This window comes from Microtus pennsylvanicus, chromosome 7 (assembly GCF_037038515.1).
Source record: "Microtus pennsylvanicus isolate mMicPen1 chromosome 7, mMicPen1.hap1, whole genome shotgun sequence".
Classification (NCBI taxonomy): domain Eukaryota; kingdom Metazoa; phylum Chordata; class Mammalia; order Rodentia; family Cricetidae; genus Microtus; species Microtus pennsylvanicus.
Genome location: NC_134585.1, coordinates 119,904,232 through 119,916,833, shown reverse-complemented (window position 1 = coordinate 119,916,833; position 12,602 = coordinate 119,904,232). Strand labels below are relative to the sequence as shown.

The following is a 12,602-nucleotide window of genomic DNA, read 5'->3' as shown; positions in this document are numbered from 1 at the left end:
AAACCAAGCAGTCCCTCGGGGAGACTTGGAAACTGATGCTCAGGTACCCAGCGCTGGAGGAATGACAAACTAAGCTGCAGGAAGATATTCTGGACTGAGAACTTCCGACAAACGATACCCACAGGCCCATTTAGATATAGAGATTGCACAGAATTGCCCTGCGTCTAAGAGACTAGAAACTGTGGAAGCGGCGTCCCGGGAGCTCTCTAGCTCCCCAGGAGGAATCGGGATGTCAGAACTCTTTCAAGCTTCCCAGGAAGTCTCAGTGACAGACCCTGCCCCAGCCCCAGAGTCCCCTCTTCATTTCCTCCCCACCCCCGACCCCCCCCCCCGACCCCCCCCCTCCCGTCACCCCATTCCGTCATCCCGTAGTGGCGCTTGCTGCAGCCCTCCCTGGTCGCTTTATTTATTTATTTTGCACCAACAGGGTTGCTGCAGACTCATTCTCGCCTGGTTTAAAACGAGAGAAGAGGAGAGAGAGACTAGAGAGAGAGACAGAGAGTGAGAGACAGAGAGCGAGAGACAGAAAGAGAGAGAGAGAAGAAATGCTTTCTGGCTCCTTTCTCTCTCCTGGTCTTGGCGGCGCGGCCGCAGTAACAGTAGAGGCGGCGGCAGCAGCCACAGCAGTCCCGCCAGCGGGCTGATGCTGCAGGCTGCTGGGGAGTGGGGAGTCATACGCACAGGGGAGCTGGAGGGGCCAAGGTGCAACTCGGATGGGACAGGCCCCAGCCTCGGAGAGATACAGCGCCCAACTTGGTGCCACCCTCCAGCTTCTCCGGTAAGTGCCCCTGCCCTCTTTGCGGAAGTCCCAGCTGCCCTTTCCCACAGCATTCTCAAAGACAAGGCCAGGCTAACTGTGCCTGTAAAGAAAAGGGAGCTTGCACCCCCCACCCCCGGCCAACCATTCACCCTGCCCCACAGGACTGTGATTGGAAAACTAAAATGTCCCAGGCAACCCTGTTGGGGAGGACTCCAAGGAGACCACCCCTCCTTCTCCCTAGTGTTCCTTCTACCCCTACAAAGGGTTTTCCCCCTACAGTCAGTGTGGGTGTTCCTCCTAAGTGGCCCCTCTCCATGCAGGTCCCTACGCCTCAGCCAAGTGTACTTTAAAGTGGGTATGTGTCCATATGGGTCTGACGGTCACATAGAGACAAGAGACAAGCTCTGTGTCCCTGAGGGAACAATGCCCCAGACTCCAGAGGGAGAGACAGAGTGACCAGAGGCCAGTCCTGCAGCCACAGAGGATAAGGGAGACTAGGGTTCAGTTAGCAACCTTAGAAATAGATGATGTTGGCCAGAAGCCCTCAGCCACTGGGCCAGCAGGCTTTGGGGACCAGGAGGAGACGCATGGAGGCAGGAAGGAAGGGAGCTGGCACACATGCTTCACTGCACTTTTGCTGAATGCAGAGCAAAGGATGAGCAAGAACTGCAGCAACAGAAATGACAAGCTAGCTGTCAGGTGGACTTCCCAGAACAGGCCCAGGGAGAGGAGAGGCCAGAGATAACCGTGAAAGGGTCGGGCGCAGATTTAGCAGTCGTTGCCCCTTGCCACTCTTTCCCCTCCCCAAATCACCCCACAACAGTTTCCCGCACCCCTCATCCCCTGCTCTTTCTGCTAGCCTCCATACTGAGGATTGAACTTGGCATTGCCCAGTTGCTACGATCCTCTGAAGTGGCTGGAGGAGACTCTCCAGAGTATAGGAAGGAAAGGGAAGCCACAGCTCCTCCTGTGTTCCACATGGAAGAAAGTAGGACATGCAGCAGAAAGCTGACTCCACAGGACCCAGAGAACCTGAAGCCCCAAAGTCCGGAGGTGCAGGACCTGCAGCCAGGGGAACACAGCAGGTGGCCTGCAGGAATGTCGGCTTGTCTCACTTCTGTCCCTTGGCCATGTCTTCCTAACTCTCATATTCCTCTCTCTGAGGTCCCTGTGCATCAGCAAGGCAAGCAGAAGCACGCAGCATTTAAGATGCCTTTGTCATCATGGTCACCACCTGCCGATACTGCCCAGGCTTCTGGTACCCAGAGACCCACTGTATACAGATGGGTGCTGTGCATTGCTTATATCCAGGTGTCTGCTATGCTAGCCAGTGGTTCCCTTCCTCCCACCCATGGCACCTGGTCATTGCTGTCTCTCCCTCTTTCTCCATGCTTCCTTGGATCACATTTCTAGTGTCTTGTCAGGCAGCTCAGGCAGAAAGAGGTCTAAGCTCTCCTGCAGAAGCACAGATTCAAAACTCCAGTAAGGGAGGACAGAAGAGAAGCCCAAAGCAAAACCTCAGTACCCTTTGGATAGTTTCCACATCCCAATCCCTCTATGAAGGAAGAGGTGCTCTTGTAAGGGATCCCCAATCTCATTGTCCAGTGCCGCTGCACTCTTTTCCGTAGCTAATACACAGCCAGGCTTGTCATCCACACACATTCTGAGTACACCAGCTTGGCTAGTCCAGAGCCTGGGCCCAGGGCCAGGCTGGAAGAGGGCAGAAACTGGAGCAGAGCTGAAACTTGTATGTATGTCCCTTTGCTTCTGATGACTGTCAAGGTGAGGACCTCTTTCTGGTCTGGATGGGATCTCCCTGAGACTTAGGTAAAGTTGTATGCACAAAATACAGGAGAAGAAGAATGAGACACACACCTTTAATCCCAGTGCTCGGGAGGCAGAGTCTGGGGATCTCTGTGAATTCAAGGCCAGACTGGTGCACAAATTAAGTTCTGGGACAGCCAGAGCTGTGACACAGAGAAACCCTGTCTCAAAAACAAACAAACAAGCAAGCCAAAAGGGGTGGGTGGGGATGAGAGGAACAGAACAGAGTTCTGATTGCTGAGAACAGATGTCACAGCAACAGGACCTAAGGTATTCCTGGTCTCATGGATATAAGGGAGATGCAGGGAAAGTTCTTTCCCTACTACTCAGTCCCTTAAGCCTTCCACCACAGAAACCAGCTGGACTAGGGACCCATGCATGGGAAGTTCATGGCTGGTTATCCAGGGCTGCAAGGGAGACATTTCCCCATAAGAGGAACCTTAAGAAGCCCCAGGGAGGCAGTACAGGTTTCCCAGGTTTCCCTGGTTGTGTGACACAAGATGGAGTCAACAGGTCACTTTTCCTCCCCTTAAGGAGGCTCAGGGGAGTGCAGGGTCATCGTCTTCTGAAGCCACTTTGCAAAAAAGGCCATGTCATCGTCTATTCCAGGCCTCGGGGGATGGACGCAGCCACAGCTCCGAAGCAAGCCTGGCTTCCGTGGCCCCCACTCCTTTTCCTGCTCCTCCTACCTGGAGGCAGCAACGGTAGCTGCCCTACTGTGTGTGACTGCACCTCCCAAACCCGGGCAGTACTCTGTGCCCACAGGCGACTGGACGCTGTCCCTGGAGGGCTTCCACTGGACACAGAGCTCCTGGACTTGAGCAGAAACCGCCTGTGGGGACTTCAGCGGGGCATGCTCTCCCGACTGGGCCAGCTCCAAGAACTGGACCTCAGCTACAACCAGCTCTCTACCCTTGAGCCTGGGGCCTTCCATGGCTTACAAAATCTACTCACCCTGAGGCTCCAGGGCAACCGACTGAGAATTGTGGGTCCTGGGATCTTCTCAGGGCTATCTACTCTCACACTGCTGGACCTCCGCCTCAATCAGATTGTGCTCTTCCTAGATGGAGCCTTTGGTGAGCTGGGCAGCCTCCAGCAACTGGAGGTAGGAGACAATCACCTGGTGTTTGTGGCTCCCGGGGCCTTTGCAGGGCTGGCCAAGCTAAGTACCCTCACCCTGGAACGCTGCAACCTCAGCACAGTGCCTGGCCTAGCCCTTGCCCAGCTCCCAGCACTAGTGACTCTCAGGCTTCGAGAACTGGATATTGAGAGACTGCCAGCGGGGGCGCTTCGAGGGCTAGGGCAGCTAAAGGAGCTGGAGATCCACCACTGGCCATCTCTGGAGGCCCTGGACCCAGGGAGCCTGCTTGGGCTCAATCTGAGCACCCTGGCCATCACCCGCTGCAATCTGAGCTCAGTACCCTTCCAGGCACTGCACCATCTGAGCTTCCTCAGGGTCTTGGATCTGTCTCAGAATCCTATCTCAGCCATCCCAGCCAGAAGGCTCAGCCCCCTGGTCAGGCTCCAGGAGTTCAGGCTGTCAGGGGCCTGCCTCACCTCCATCGCTGCGCATGCTTTCCACGGCCTGACCGCCTTCCATTTGCTGGATGTAGCAGACAACGCTCTTCAGACCCTAGAGGAAACAGCCTTTCCTTCTCCAGACAAACTGGTCACCCTGAGGCTTTCTGGTAACCCCCTAACCTGCGATTGCCGCCTCCTCTGGCTGCTCCGCCTCCGGCGCCGCCTGGACTTTGGCGCGTCCCCCCCTGCTTGTGCTGGCCCCCAACACGTCCAAGGGAAAAGCCTAAGGGAGTTTTCAGACATCCTCCCTCCAGGCCACTTCACTTGCAAACCAGCCCTGATCAGAAAGTCGGGGCCTCGGTGGGTCATTGCAGAGGAGGGGGGCCATGCTGTTTTCTCCTGCTCTGGAGACGGAGATCCAGCCCCCACGGTCTCCTGGATGAGGCCTCAGGGAGCTTGGCTGGGAAGGGCCGGGAGAGTAAGGGTCCTAGAGGATGGTACACTGGAGATTCGCTCCGTGCAGCTGCGGGACAGGGGAGCCTATGTCTGTGTAGTCAGCAATGTCGCTGGGAATGACTCCCTGAGGACCTGGCTGGAAGTTATCCAAGTCGAACCACCAAATGGCACTGTCTCTGACCCCAACATCACCATGCCAGGAATCCCAGGGCCTTTCTTTCTGGACAGCAGGGGTGTGGTTATGGTGCTGGCAGTGGGTTTTCTCCCCTTCCTCACCTCAGTGACCCTCTGCTTCGGTCTAATTGCCCTTTGGAGTAAAGGCAAGGGCCGGGTCAAGCACCACGTGACTTTTGATTTTGTGGCACCTCGGCCTTCTGGGGATAAGAACTCTGGGGGTAACCGGGTCACTGCCAAGTTATTCTGATCTTTTCTTCCATACTGAAAACTCCCCGAGTCCACTTAAGAAGCCAAAGGGAAAGGCAAACTAAAGTCTCTTGAACTATAGCTTCCTGTCAAACAACACAGCCTCCCACACCTGTGGCCTGCATTCCAAGAGCTGCTCTAGCTGAGGACAGCATGGTCACCTTTTCACCTTATCGCCAAGACAGCCCCCATTTGGCACCCCCACACCAGGCAGGAAAGGAACACAAGGCTCCAGTCTGCTCTTCACACACTTACATACTCACAGACTCACACACACACTCACACACCAGCTTGCACAGTCACACTTACACACACACTTACACACTCACACATTTACAGGACCAGCTGCTAAACACAACCGTGAGATTATCTCAGAAGTGGAGCCGGGAAGTACCACAAACGGCTTAGAGTCTGCTCATCATGCAGGCATTTTCCCTTTCTTTTCTGCTACCCAGTGCCAAATTCAGTCAGCGCCCCTGGGTGCAATGAAGTAGAGTCAAAGATTCAGCAGATGCCTGGGACTATGGCCTATTTCTGGCATTCTGCCTGCAGGAGCCTTGGCCACCTCCCTGACTGTCAAAAGCCACCACGGTGACATGATCTCTGGGACTTTATTTACTTCTATCTACTTCTTCCCCTCCCAGCTTCCCTCCCTGTTCAGTTAGCGGTCATCTGGCTCCACCTAACCAAGCCTGGCACAAAGGGTGAGGGGGCCCAAAGGCCTGCAGAGGTCAGCCCCCCTTGCTGCTCTCGTTTTGCTACCTTTCCCCTTTCCCCGTCTCTCTAGAGCCAAAGAAGGCAAGATTCCCCCACCTTTGAAGGGATCCCTATGCAGCAATCTCCTGTTTCACATCTTCAGTCTTCCTGGTGTTGCTGATCCCAAGCGTGCCTGGCAAGGGGAAAGCCAGAAGGGAACTCCTAGGGGACGGCCAACAGACACAGAATGCATCTGGGAGCAAGGACGGGGAGCCCTGTAAGCAGGGAAGAGGGCAGCAGCTGCCTGGATGCATCCCACCAGCCTTGGCTCCCTCGGCTGGATTTAGTGTGGCCCTGGTGGGAACCTGTCCCTGGATAAATGTGGATAAATGTCACCTCAAAGAGCAAGCGGAGTGAGAGGTAGAATTGCTGACTGCGCACAGTGCGCTTCCAACAGAGGACAGAGCCCCAAAGCACAGAGATGCTGGGAGCTCTAGACATTGACAGCATCAGGAAGGGAGGAGGAGAAAGGAGGCAGGGAGAAGGGGAGGAAAGACTGACAAATGGAGTCATGCAGCCCCAGGGAGCCTTTTTCTCTTGGCTGCAGCTTCTATCCAATGTCCTTAGTTTCCTTCCTCCTTGCTGAGTCCCTGCCCACCTCACAAAACACCATGTGCTTTCTAGTGGCTGCTGTTGCCCTTGCTAGGAGGAGACGCCACTTGCTGCAAGATTCCTATCTCAAGCTGTCCCTGGCCGGGGAGTGCAGCTGGCGGCCCTGAGCCAGCAAAGCTGGACTGAGAGGACCCAAGCACACAAGTGGCTGTAAGAGTTTAGGTGTTTATAGATCAAGGCTGGAGAAGAGGACATTCCTGAAACCCCAACCTCCTCCATGCCCTCGCGGTCCAAAGAGCAATTCTGCAACCTCCTTCTCTCCCTCATCTACCAGCGGCTCATCAGGTTGCCACCTGGGAGATGCCTGTGGATTGCTCCCCACTCCCCCTATTCTGAGATTTATCTTTTTTATTTTATGTGGATGTATGAGTGCCTGCATGCATGTATATGCACCATGTGTGTACTCGGTGCCCACAGAAGCTAGAAGAGGACATTAGATCCCTGGAACTGGAGTTACAAATGGTTATGAGCCAACGTCTGGGTACTGAAAACCAAACCCAGGTCCTCTACAAAAGCAGCAAGTGCTCTTAACCATTGAGCCCTCTCTCCAGTCTCCCTCCCAACTCTCCCCCTCCTCCCCCACCATACACCCTTTTTCAAGACAAAGTCTTACTGGCTGGCCTGGAACTCGATATGTAGACCACATTGACTTTTTTGTTGTTGTTGTTTCATAGGAACACCACCAAAGTTCCTAGGCTGTAAGGACCAACAGAACGGGCAAAGCCCTCTGGGGCCATTTCAGCTCTCCCCCATATAGGTCCCTGAAAGATCGGTCCCTCTAAGTCCTGACTTCCGCCTTTCCTTTGCTGCTCTAGATCCTGTTCAAGGATGAAAATCCTGCAAAACAACACCCTCAGCTTAGAGTCACAGACTTGTCGTGAGACTGTCTGGTGTAAACTATGATGGTAAATGTTTCCCGTTATTCAGGCACCCAAAGCCATCCCAGACCTCACGAGTGCAGGTTCAGGTCTCGGGTCTTGGGAGCCTGTTTGCAGGGGTCAAGCTGAGGTGAGGGCTCAGGCTGCCTTTGCTCCCCACCCCCCACCCCCTCAAAACAAAGATAAAAGGGTTACAGTGTAACAGAAATGCTACAGCAGGTGCTATGGTCGTCCCTGTCTCCTTCCTCTACCAGTACTCGTCTCTCAGGGTTAGGTGGGGACCTCTAGGTGGGACTCCTGGTCTAAGAAGGACAACTCAGGCTGGACAATAATGGCAGCCCACAAATCCTGTTCCTTTAAACCACTTTGTAAAGGAAACCAAGATGGAAGCCTTAGAGTGTTGTGGTAGAGGAGACTGAGACTCTCTGGGGCCACCTGATCAATCTGATGTAAAGACAGGACCACAGCACCAGCGTCCTGGTAGCTATTACTAGTTTCTGGTGGCGATTTGACTGGCGCGGGAGGAAGCTGTAACTCCCGCAGGGGGGTGGGCGGGGGATACTGCTGTTTAGGCTTACACAACACAGCCTTAGTTGAAAGGCCATTTCACATGGGGGGCGGGAGGGGGCGCTGGAGCTCTGGAACCAGGTACCTTGTCTGAGAATCCCGTGCTATCTTCTTTTTTTTAATTATATTCATGTCACTGTGTGGGCATGTGCAACTGGAGTTACAGATGGTTGTGTGTGGTCCGGAATGGGTGCTGGGAACTGCTCAAGAATAGCAGTATAGACTCTTAACTGATGAGCCAACCCCCATGCCCTAAAGCCCATTTTCTGCTTTGGCTTACTGAGTAGAAACACCTGTCCACTGAATCCTCCAGGCAGCGCCGGCTTGGGCTCATTGTACTTACAGCCTCCTGAAGCCTGTTTAGAAGCCCTTCAAGGAAAGAGCAGCCTTTTAGGAGCTAGAAAGGAAAGAAATGACAGTCTATCCCACCCAGCACCTGGCAACTTCAGTCCTGACTTGTGCACCTGAGGGAAAGGAGATGACAGACCCAAAAGTCAGTGACTTGGGAGAGTCTGAAGCCATTTCCTGTATTCCTTCTGCTTCCCAAACTCCCTACCAGACAGTCAGACAGAAACCCCTTGAAAAGTAGTAACACCTGAATCTTTATTCCCCTGATTAAGGAATCCTCCCAGGGCTGGTGAGACAGCTCAGCAAGTGAAGCCTGATGTGACCTGAGTTCAATCCGTGGAGCCCACAAGGTGGACCCCCGACACACGTACCCTAGCAAGAGCATGACCACACACACGCAGTTATTAAATAAATTTTAAAATATGTTTTAAAAATACTTCCGTTGTTGTGATTTGGGTTTTTAATCCCTCCTTTGAACGTCTATTTCATTTCTTTTCTTGATCTTCCCTCCCCGGCACTGGAGCTGCAAGAGGAGAGGCCTGTAAAGGAATCATGTGCTCTTGATAGCAATGCTGAGCATCGTTCCTTGGATTTAAATATTCCACCTTTTTAAATTAAAAAATAACTAACTAGATGATTTAGCAGATGACGGAGATTGCCGCCAACCGGAAACCTGATTTGATCCCCTGGACCTATATGGCGGGAGGGAGAACATTCAAAAGTTCTTCTCTAACGGCCACACAGTCATTCAAGAAAACACACTTTCTGACCGGCGTGGTCACACATGGTGTGCACGTACACACAACTTCACTATAAACAAACCACTTAATTATTTAATCAAATGAAAATGTAAAAGGGAAACTAGAGAGAGAGCCTGAAGTGTTTGCTGCACTTGCAGAGAAGCTGAATTCAGACCCTAGGACTCACGTCAGGCGGCTCACAACTGCCTGTAGCTCCAGTTCAGGCCTCCACAGCTGCCCAAATTCATATGAGCATACCTACTACACATGAAAATATATAAAATACATTCAAACTGCTATAGTATATATCAGGCATTCAAATGTCTAGGACACATGTAGATTCTGCACGATGAGAACTTTAGAATACAGCAATAGGGCAGGAAGATTCTCTATCATAAAGACAGCAATGCTCCTTTGCTCTAAAAGTAGGTGATTCTGCTGGGCAGTGCTGGTGGCACACGACTTTTATCCCCGCTATCGGGAGGCAGAGGCAGGCAGATCCCTGTGAGTTCGAGATCAGCCTGGTCTACAGAGTGAGTTCCAGGACAGCCAGGGCTGGTACACAGAGAAACCCTGCTGTCTCAAAAAAAAAAGGTGAGCCGGGCGGTGGTGGCGCACGCCTTTAATCCCAGCACTCGGGAGGCAGAGGCAGGCGGATCTCTGTGAGTTCGAGGCCAGCCTGGTCTACAAGAGCTAGTTCCAGGACAGGCTCCAAAGCCACAGAGAAACCCTGTCTCGAAAAACCCAAAAAAAAAAAAAAAAAAAAAAAAAAAAAAAAAGGTGATTTCAATTAAAAACAATATTAGCAATAAAAGGGAAAAGTAAGTTATGGAAAATTCTCACATTGTAATATGACACAGCAAGGAGAATGAACAAAATTTATATATAAAAAGGCTGCATCTCGTTGAAATAATGAGAACAGAGGAAGTCAGACACTCCTTCAAGAAGGAGTGATGCCAGGAAGGGATCATGAGTGGTTTTGGGGGCACTGGGAATGTTGCCTCTTGATTTGGATTTAGTGCTTGTTACCAAAAAAATTCCATTTTTTTAAACTTCATCAAGATATATATTTAATGGCCAGGTATGGCAACTCATGCTTGCAGCCTCAGAACTCTTGAGGGTGAGACTGGAGGATTACCTTGAGTTTAAGGCCAGCCTGGATACAGAACAAGATCCTGTCATGGACCAACAAAGTGTGCATTTGTCACTTCTATATGTACTATGCATCAATTTTTAAAACTATGTCAAAAATACATAGCATGTATCAATTCTTAAAATAGTGTGGTATTAAAATAGGATAGATCAATGGGGGAAAAGGAGCTTAAAGAGAGGGATGGAGAGGTGGTCCAGCTATTAAGAGCACTTGCTATCTCTTGAGAGCTGGGCTTGATTCCTAGCACCCACATGGTGGCTCACAACCATCTGTAACTTCAGTTCTGTAGACCTGACACCTTCTTCTGGCCTCTTCAGACACCAGGCATGCGTGTGGTGCACAGACATACATGAAGATAAAACACCCATACACATAAGATTCAAAGAACTCTTGAGGGTGATTCAAAGATGTTTGGAATTGGGGGCTGGAGAGATGGCTCAATGGTTAAGAGCACTGACTGCTCTTCTGAAGGTCCTGAGTTCAAGACACATAAGATTCAAAGATGTTTGGAATTGGGGGCTGGAGAGATGGCTCAATGGTTAAGAGCACTGACTGCTCTTCTGAAGGTCCTGAGTTCAATTCCCAGCAACCCACGTGGTGGCTCACAACCATCTGTAATGAGACCTGGCGCCCTCTTCTGGCCTTCAGGCATACATGGAGGCTGAACACTGTGTACATAATAAATAAATAAATCTTTAAAAAAAAACAATCAAAAAAATTAAAAAAAAAGATGTTTGGGATTATAAAAGCAATATTCAAGAAACAATACAGAAAATGCAGTTGGACAAACCAAGCTGTATCTCTATCTCACAACTTTATGCCATAATAAATTCCAGAATTTTATACATTCAAAGATACAAAATACCTTTTTAAGGAAAACAAGAGTTTTTAAAAATAATTTTAACTAGTGAGAGACTTTTCTAGATGCAACATGAAACCCAAAAGTTATAAAAATATATTAATAAATTCAACTACACAAAATTACTGGGACTGTAGAAACGGTTCAGTCAGGTAAAGGCCTGCTCTGTGGAGGCCCAAATAAGCCAAAGGTCAAAGTTTGGGGCTTGTTTCTAGGTCATTCTCATTCAAGATTCTTGCGCTTCTATGTTAGACAAAGGTTCCACCTAGTTGTAAACCAGAGAGTTTGATCGCGCAAGGCTATTGTTAACAGGTGTGGCTAGTTGCCAGCCCTTGTGCTCCTGAAATAGGGAAGAAGTTGGTTACCACCTAAAACAAAAGTCTAAGGATTCAACTAAATTCCAATTCCCTTTATGAAAGTAATTTGGGATTATACACAGGGAGTGCTTTGCTTACAGATTGTTTGGTCTGGAGCGTGAGTCTAAGAAGTGAGAATGGTGAAATCAGGCAATAGTGGCGAACGCCTCTAATCCCTACACTCTGGAGGCAGAGCCAGGCAGATCTTGGATCTCCGTGAGTTCAAAACCAGCCTGGTCTACTGGAGGTAATTCCTGGACAGGCCCCAAAACTACAGAGAAACCCTGTCTCAAAAAATCAAACAAACAAAGGCCGGGTGGTGGTGGTGCACGCCTTTAATCCCAGCACTTGGGAGGCAGAGGCAGGCAGATCTCTGTGAGTTCGAGACCAGCCTGGTCTACAAGAGCTAGTTCCAGGACAGGCTCCAAAGCCACAGAGAAACCCTGTCTCGAAAAACAAAAATCAAACAAACAAACAAAAAAAAAAGAAGTGAGAATGATGAATGGAGCCCCGTGACTTTCAATTTGTGTCAGTGCAGTCTTATGTTTTACTCCCACCTTTTGAGGCCAGCGGTATATTAACCAGTTGGAAATTAAACATGGGCGAATTTTCAGTACTCACTGGAAAATTCCCTCCCGATACTATCCTATATGTTTCTGCATTTTATTATTTTCGTTCACGTCTTCATATTCTTTACTATATTTCTATTCCCATGCCTCTACTCTGGAGAAAGGTATTTGTGTCGAGGCTGGCCCCTGACAGTGCTCTGAAAGCATTAGGCTCTAAGGTAGGGGTCCCCAGCACCCACAGAAAAAGCAGGATGTAGTAATGAATCTGGGAAGCTAAGGGACAGCTTGGTCTCTGCACCTTGCTGACCAGCTAGCCTACCCTAAACACCAACTCCAGGTTCAGGGTGAAACAGGTGAAACACTGTCTTTAAAAAAAAGAAAAAAGAAAAGAAAAAGGCGGGAAATGGGTGAGGAAGACGTCTGGATTCTGTGTCTGACCTCTGCCCCACCCACAAAAGTGTGGTGCACCTGCGCAGACACATATGCACCCCACACAAATATCACACCTACACACAAATAGCTATAGTACAGCAAAACCATAAACAGTTTGAATTACATAGATTAGGCGCTGGAGAGATTGCTTATCAGTTAGGAGCACTGGCTGTTCTTCCAGGGGACCCTGGTTCAGTTCCCAGCACCTACATGGCAGTTCACAACCACCTGTCATCAGTTCTGGGGAATCCAAAGCCTTCTTCTGGCCTCCATGGGCACCAGGCACACATGGTGCACAGACATGCATGCAGGCAAAACACTCATAATCATAAACATAAAAATGATTTA

The 12,602-nt window shown here is 50.4% G+C and overlaps 1 protein-coding gene across 1 annotated transcript; it reads left to right on the top strand.

The window, feature by feature from the left end:
- Positions 1-368: 368 nt before the first annotated feature.
- Positions 369-8,574, top strand: Lingo4 (leucine rich repeat and Ig domain containing 4). The gene is made up of 2 exons (XM_075978248.1): positions 369-778; positions 3,194-8,574. The coding sequence occupies exons 1-2, from the start codon at positions 714-716 to the stop codon at positions 4,983-4,985; spliced, it is 1,857 nt and encodes a 618-aa protein (XP_075834363.1). The 5' UTR covers positions 369-713; the 3' UTR covers positions 4,986-8,574.
- Positions 8,575-12,602: the final 4,028 nt, after the last annotated feature.

Excerpts from the sequence above, each read along its gene's own strand:
- Lingo4 (XM_075978248.1), top strand. The coding sequence starts at position 714 with ATGGGACAGGCCCCAGCCTCGGAGAGATACAGCGCCCAACTTGGTGCC. Across the intron at positions 779-3,193 it reads GCCACCCTCCAGCTTCTCCG|GCCTCGGGGGATGGACGCAG; the intron begins GTAAGTGCCCCT and ends CGTCTATTCCAG.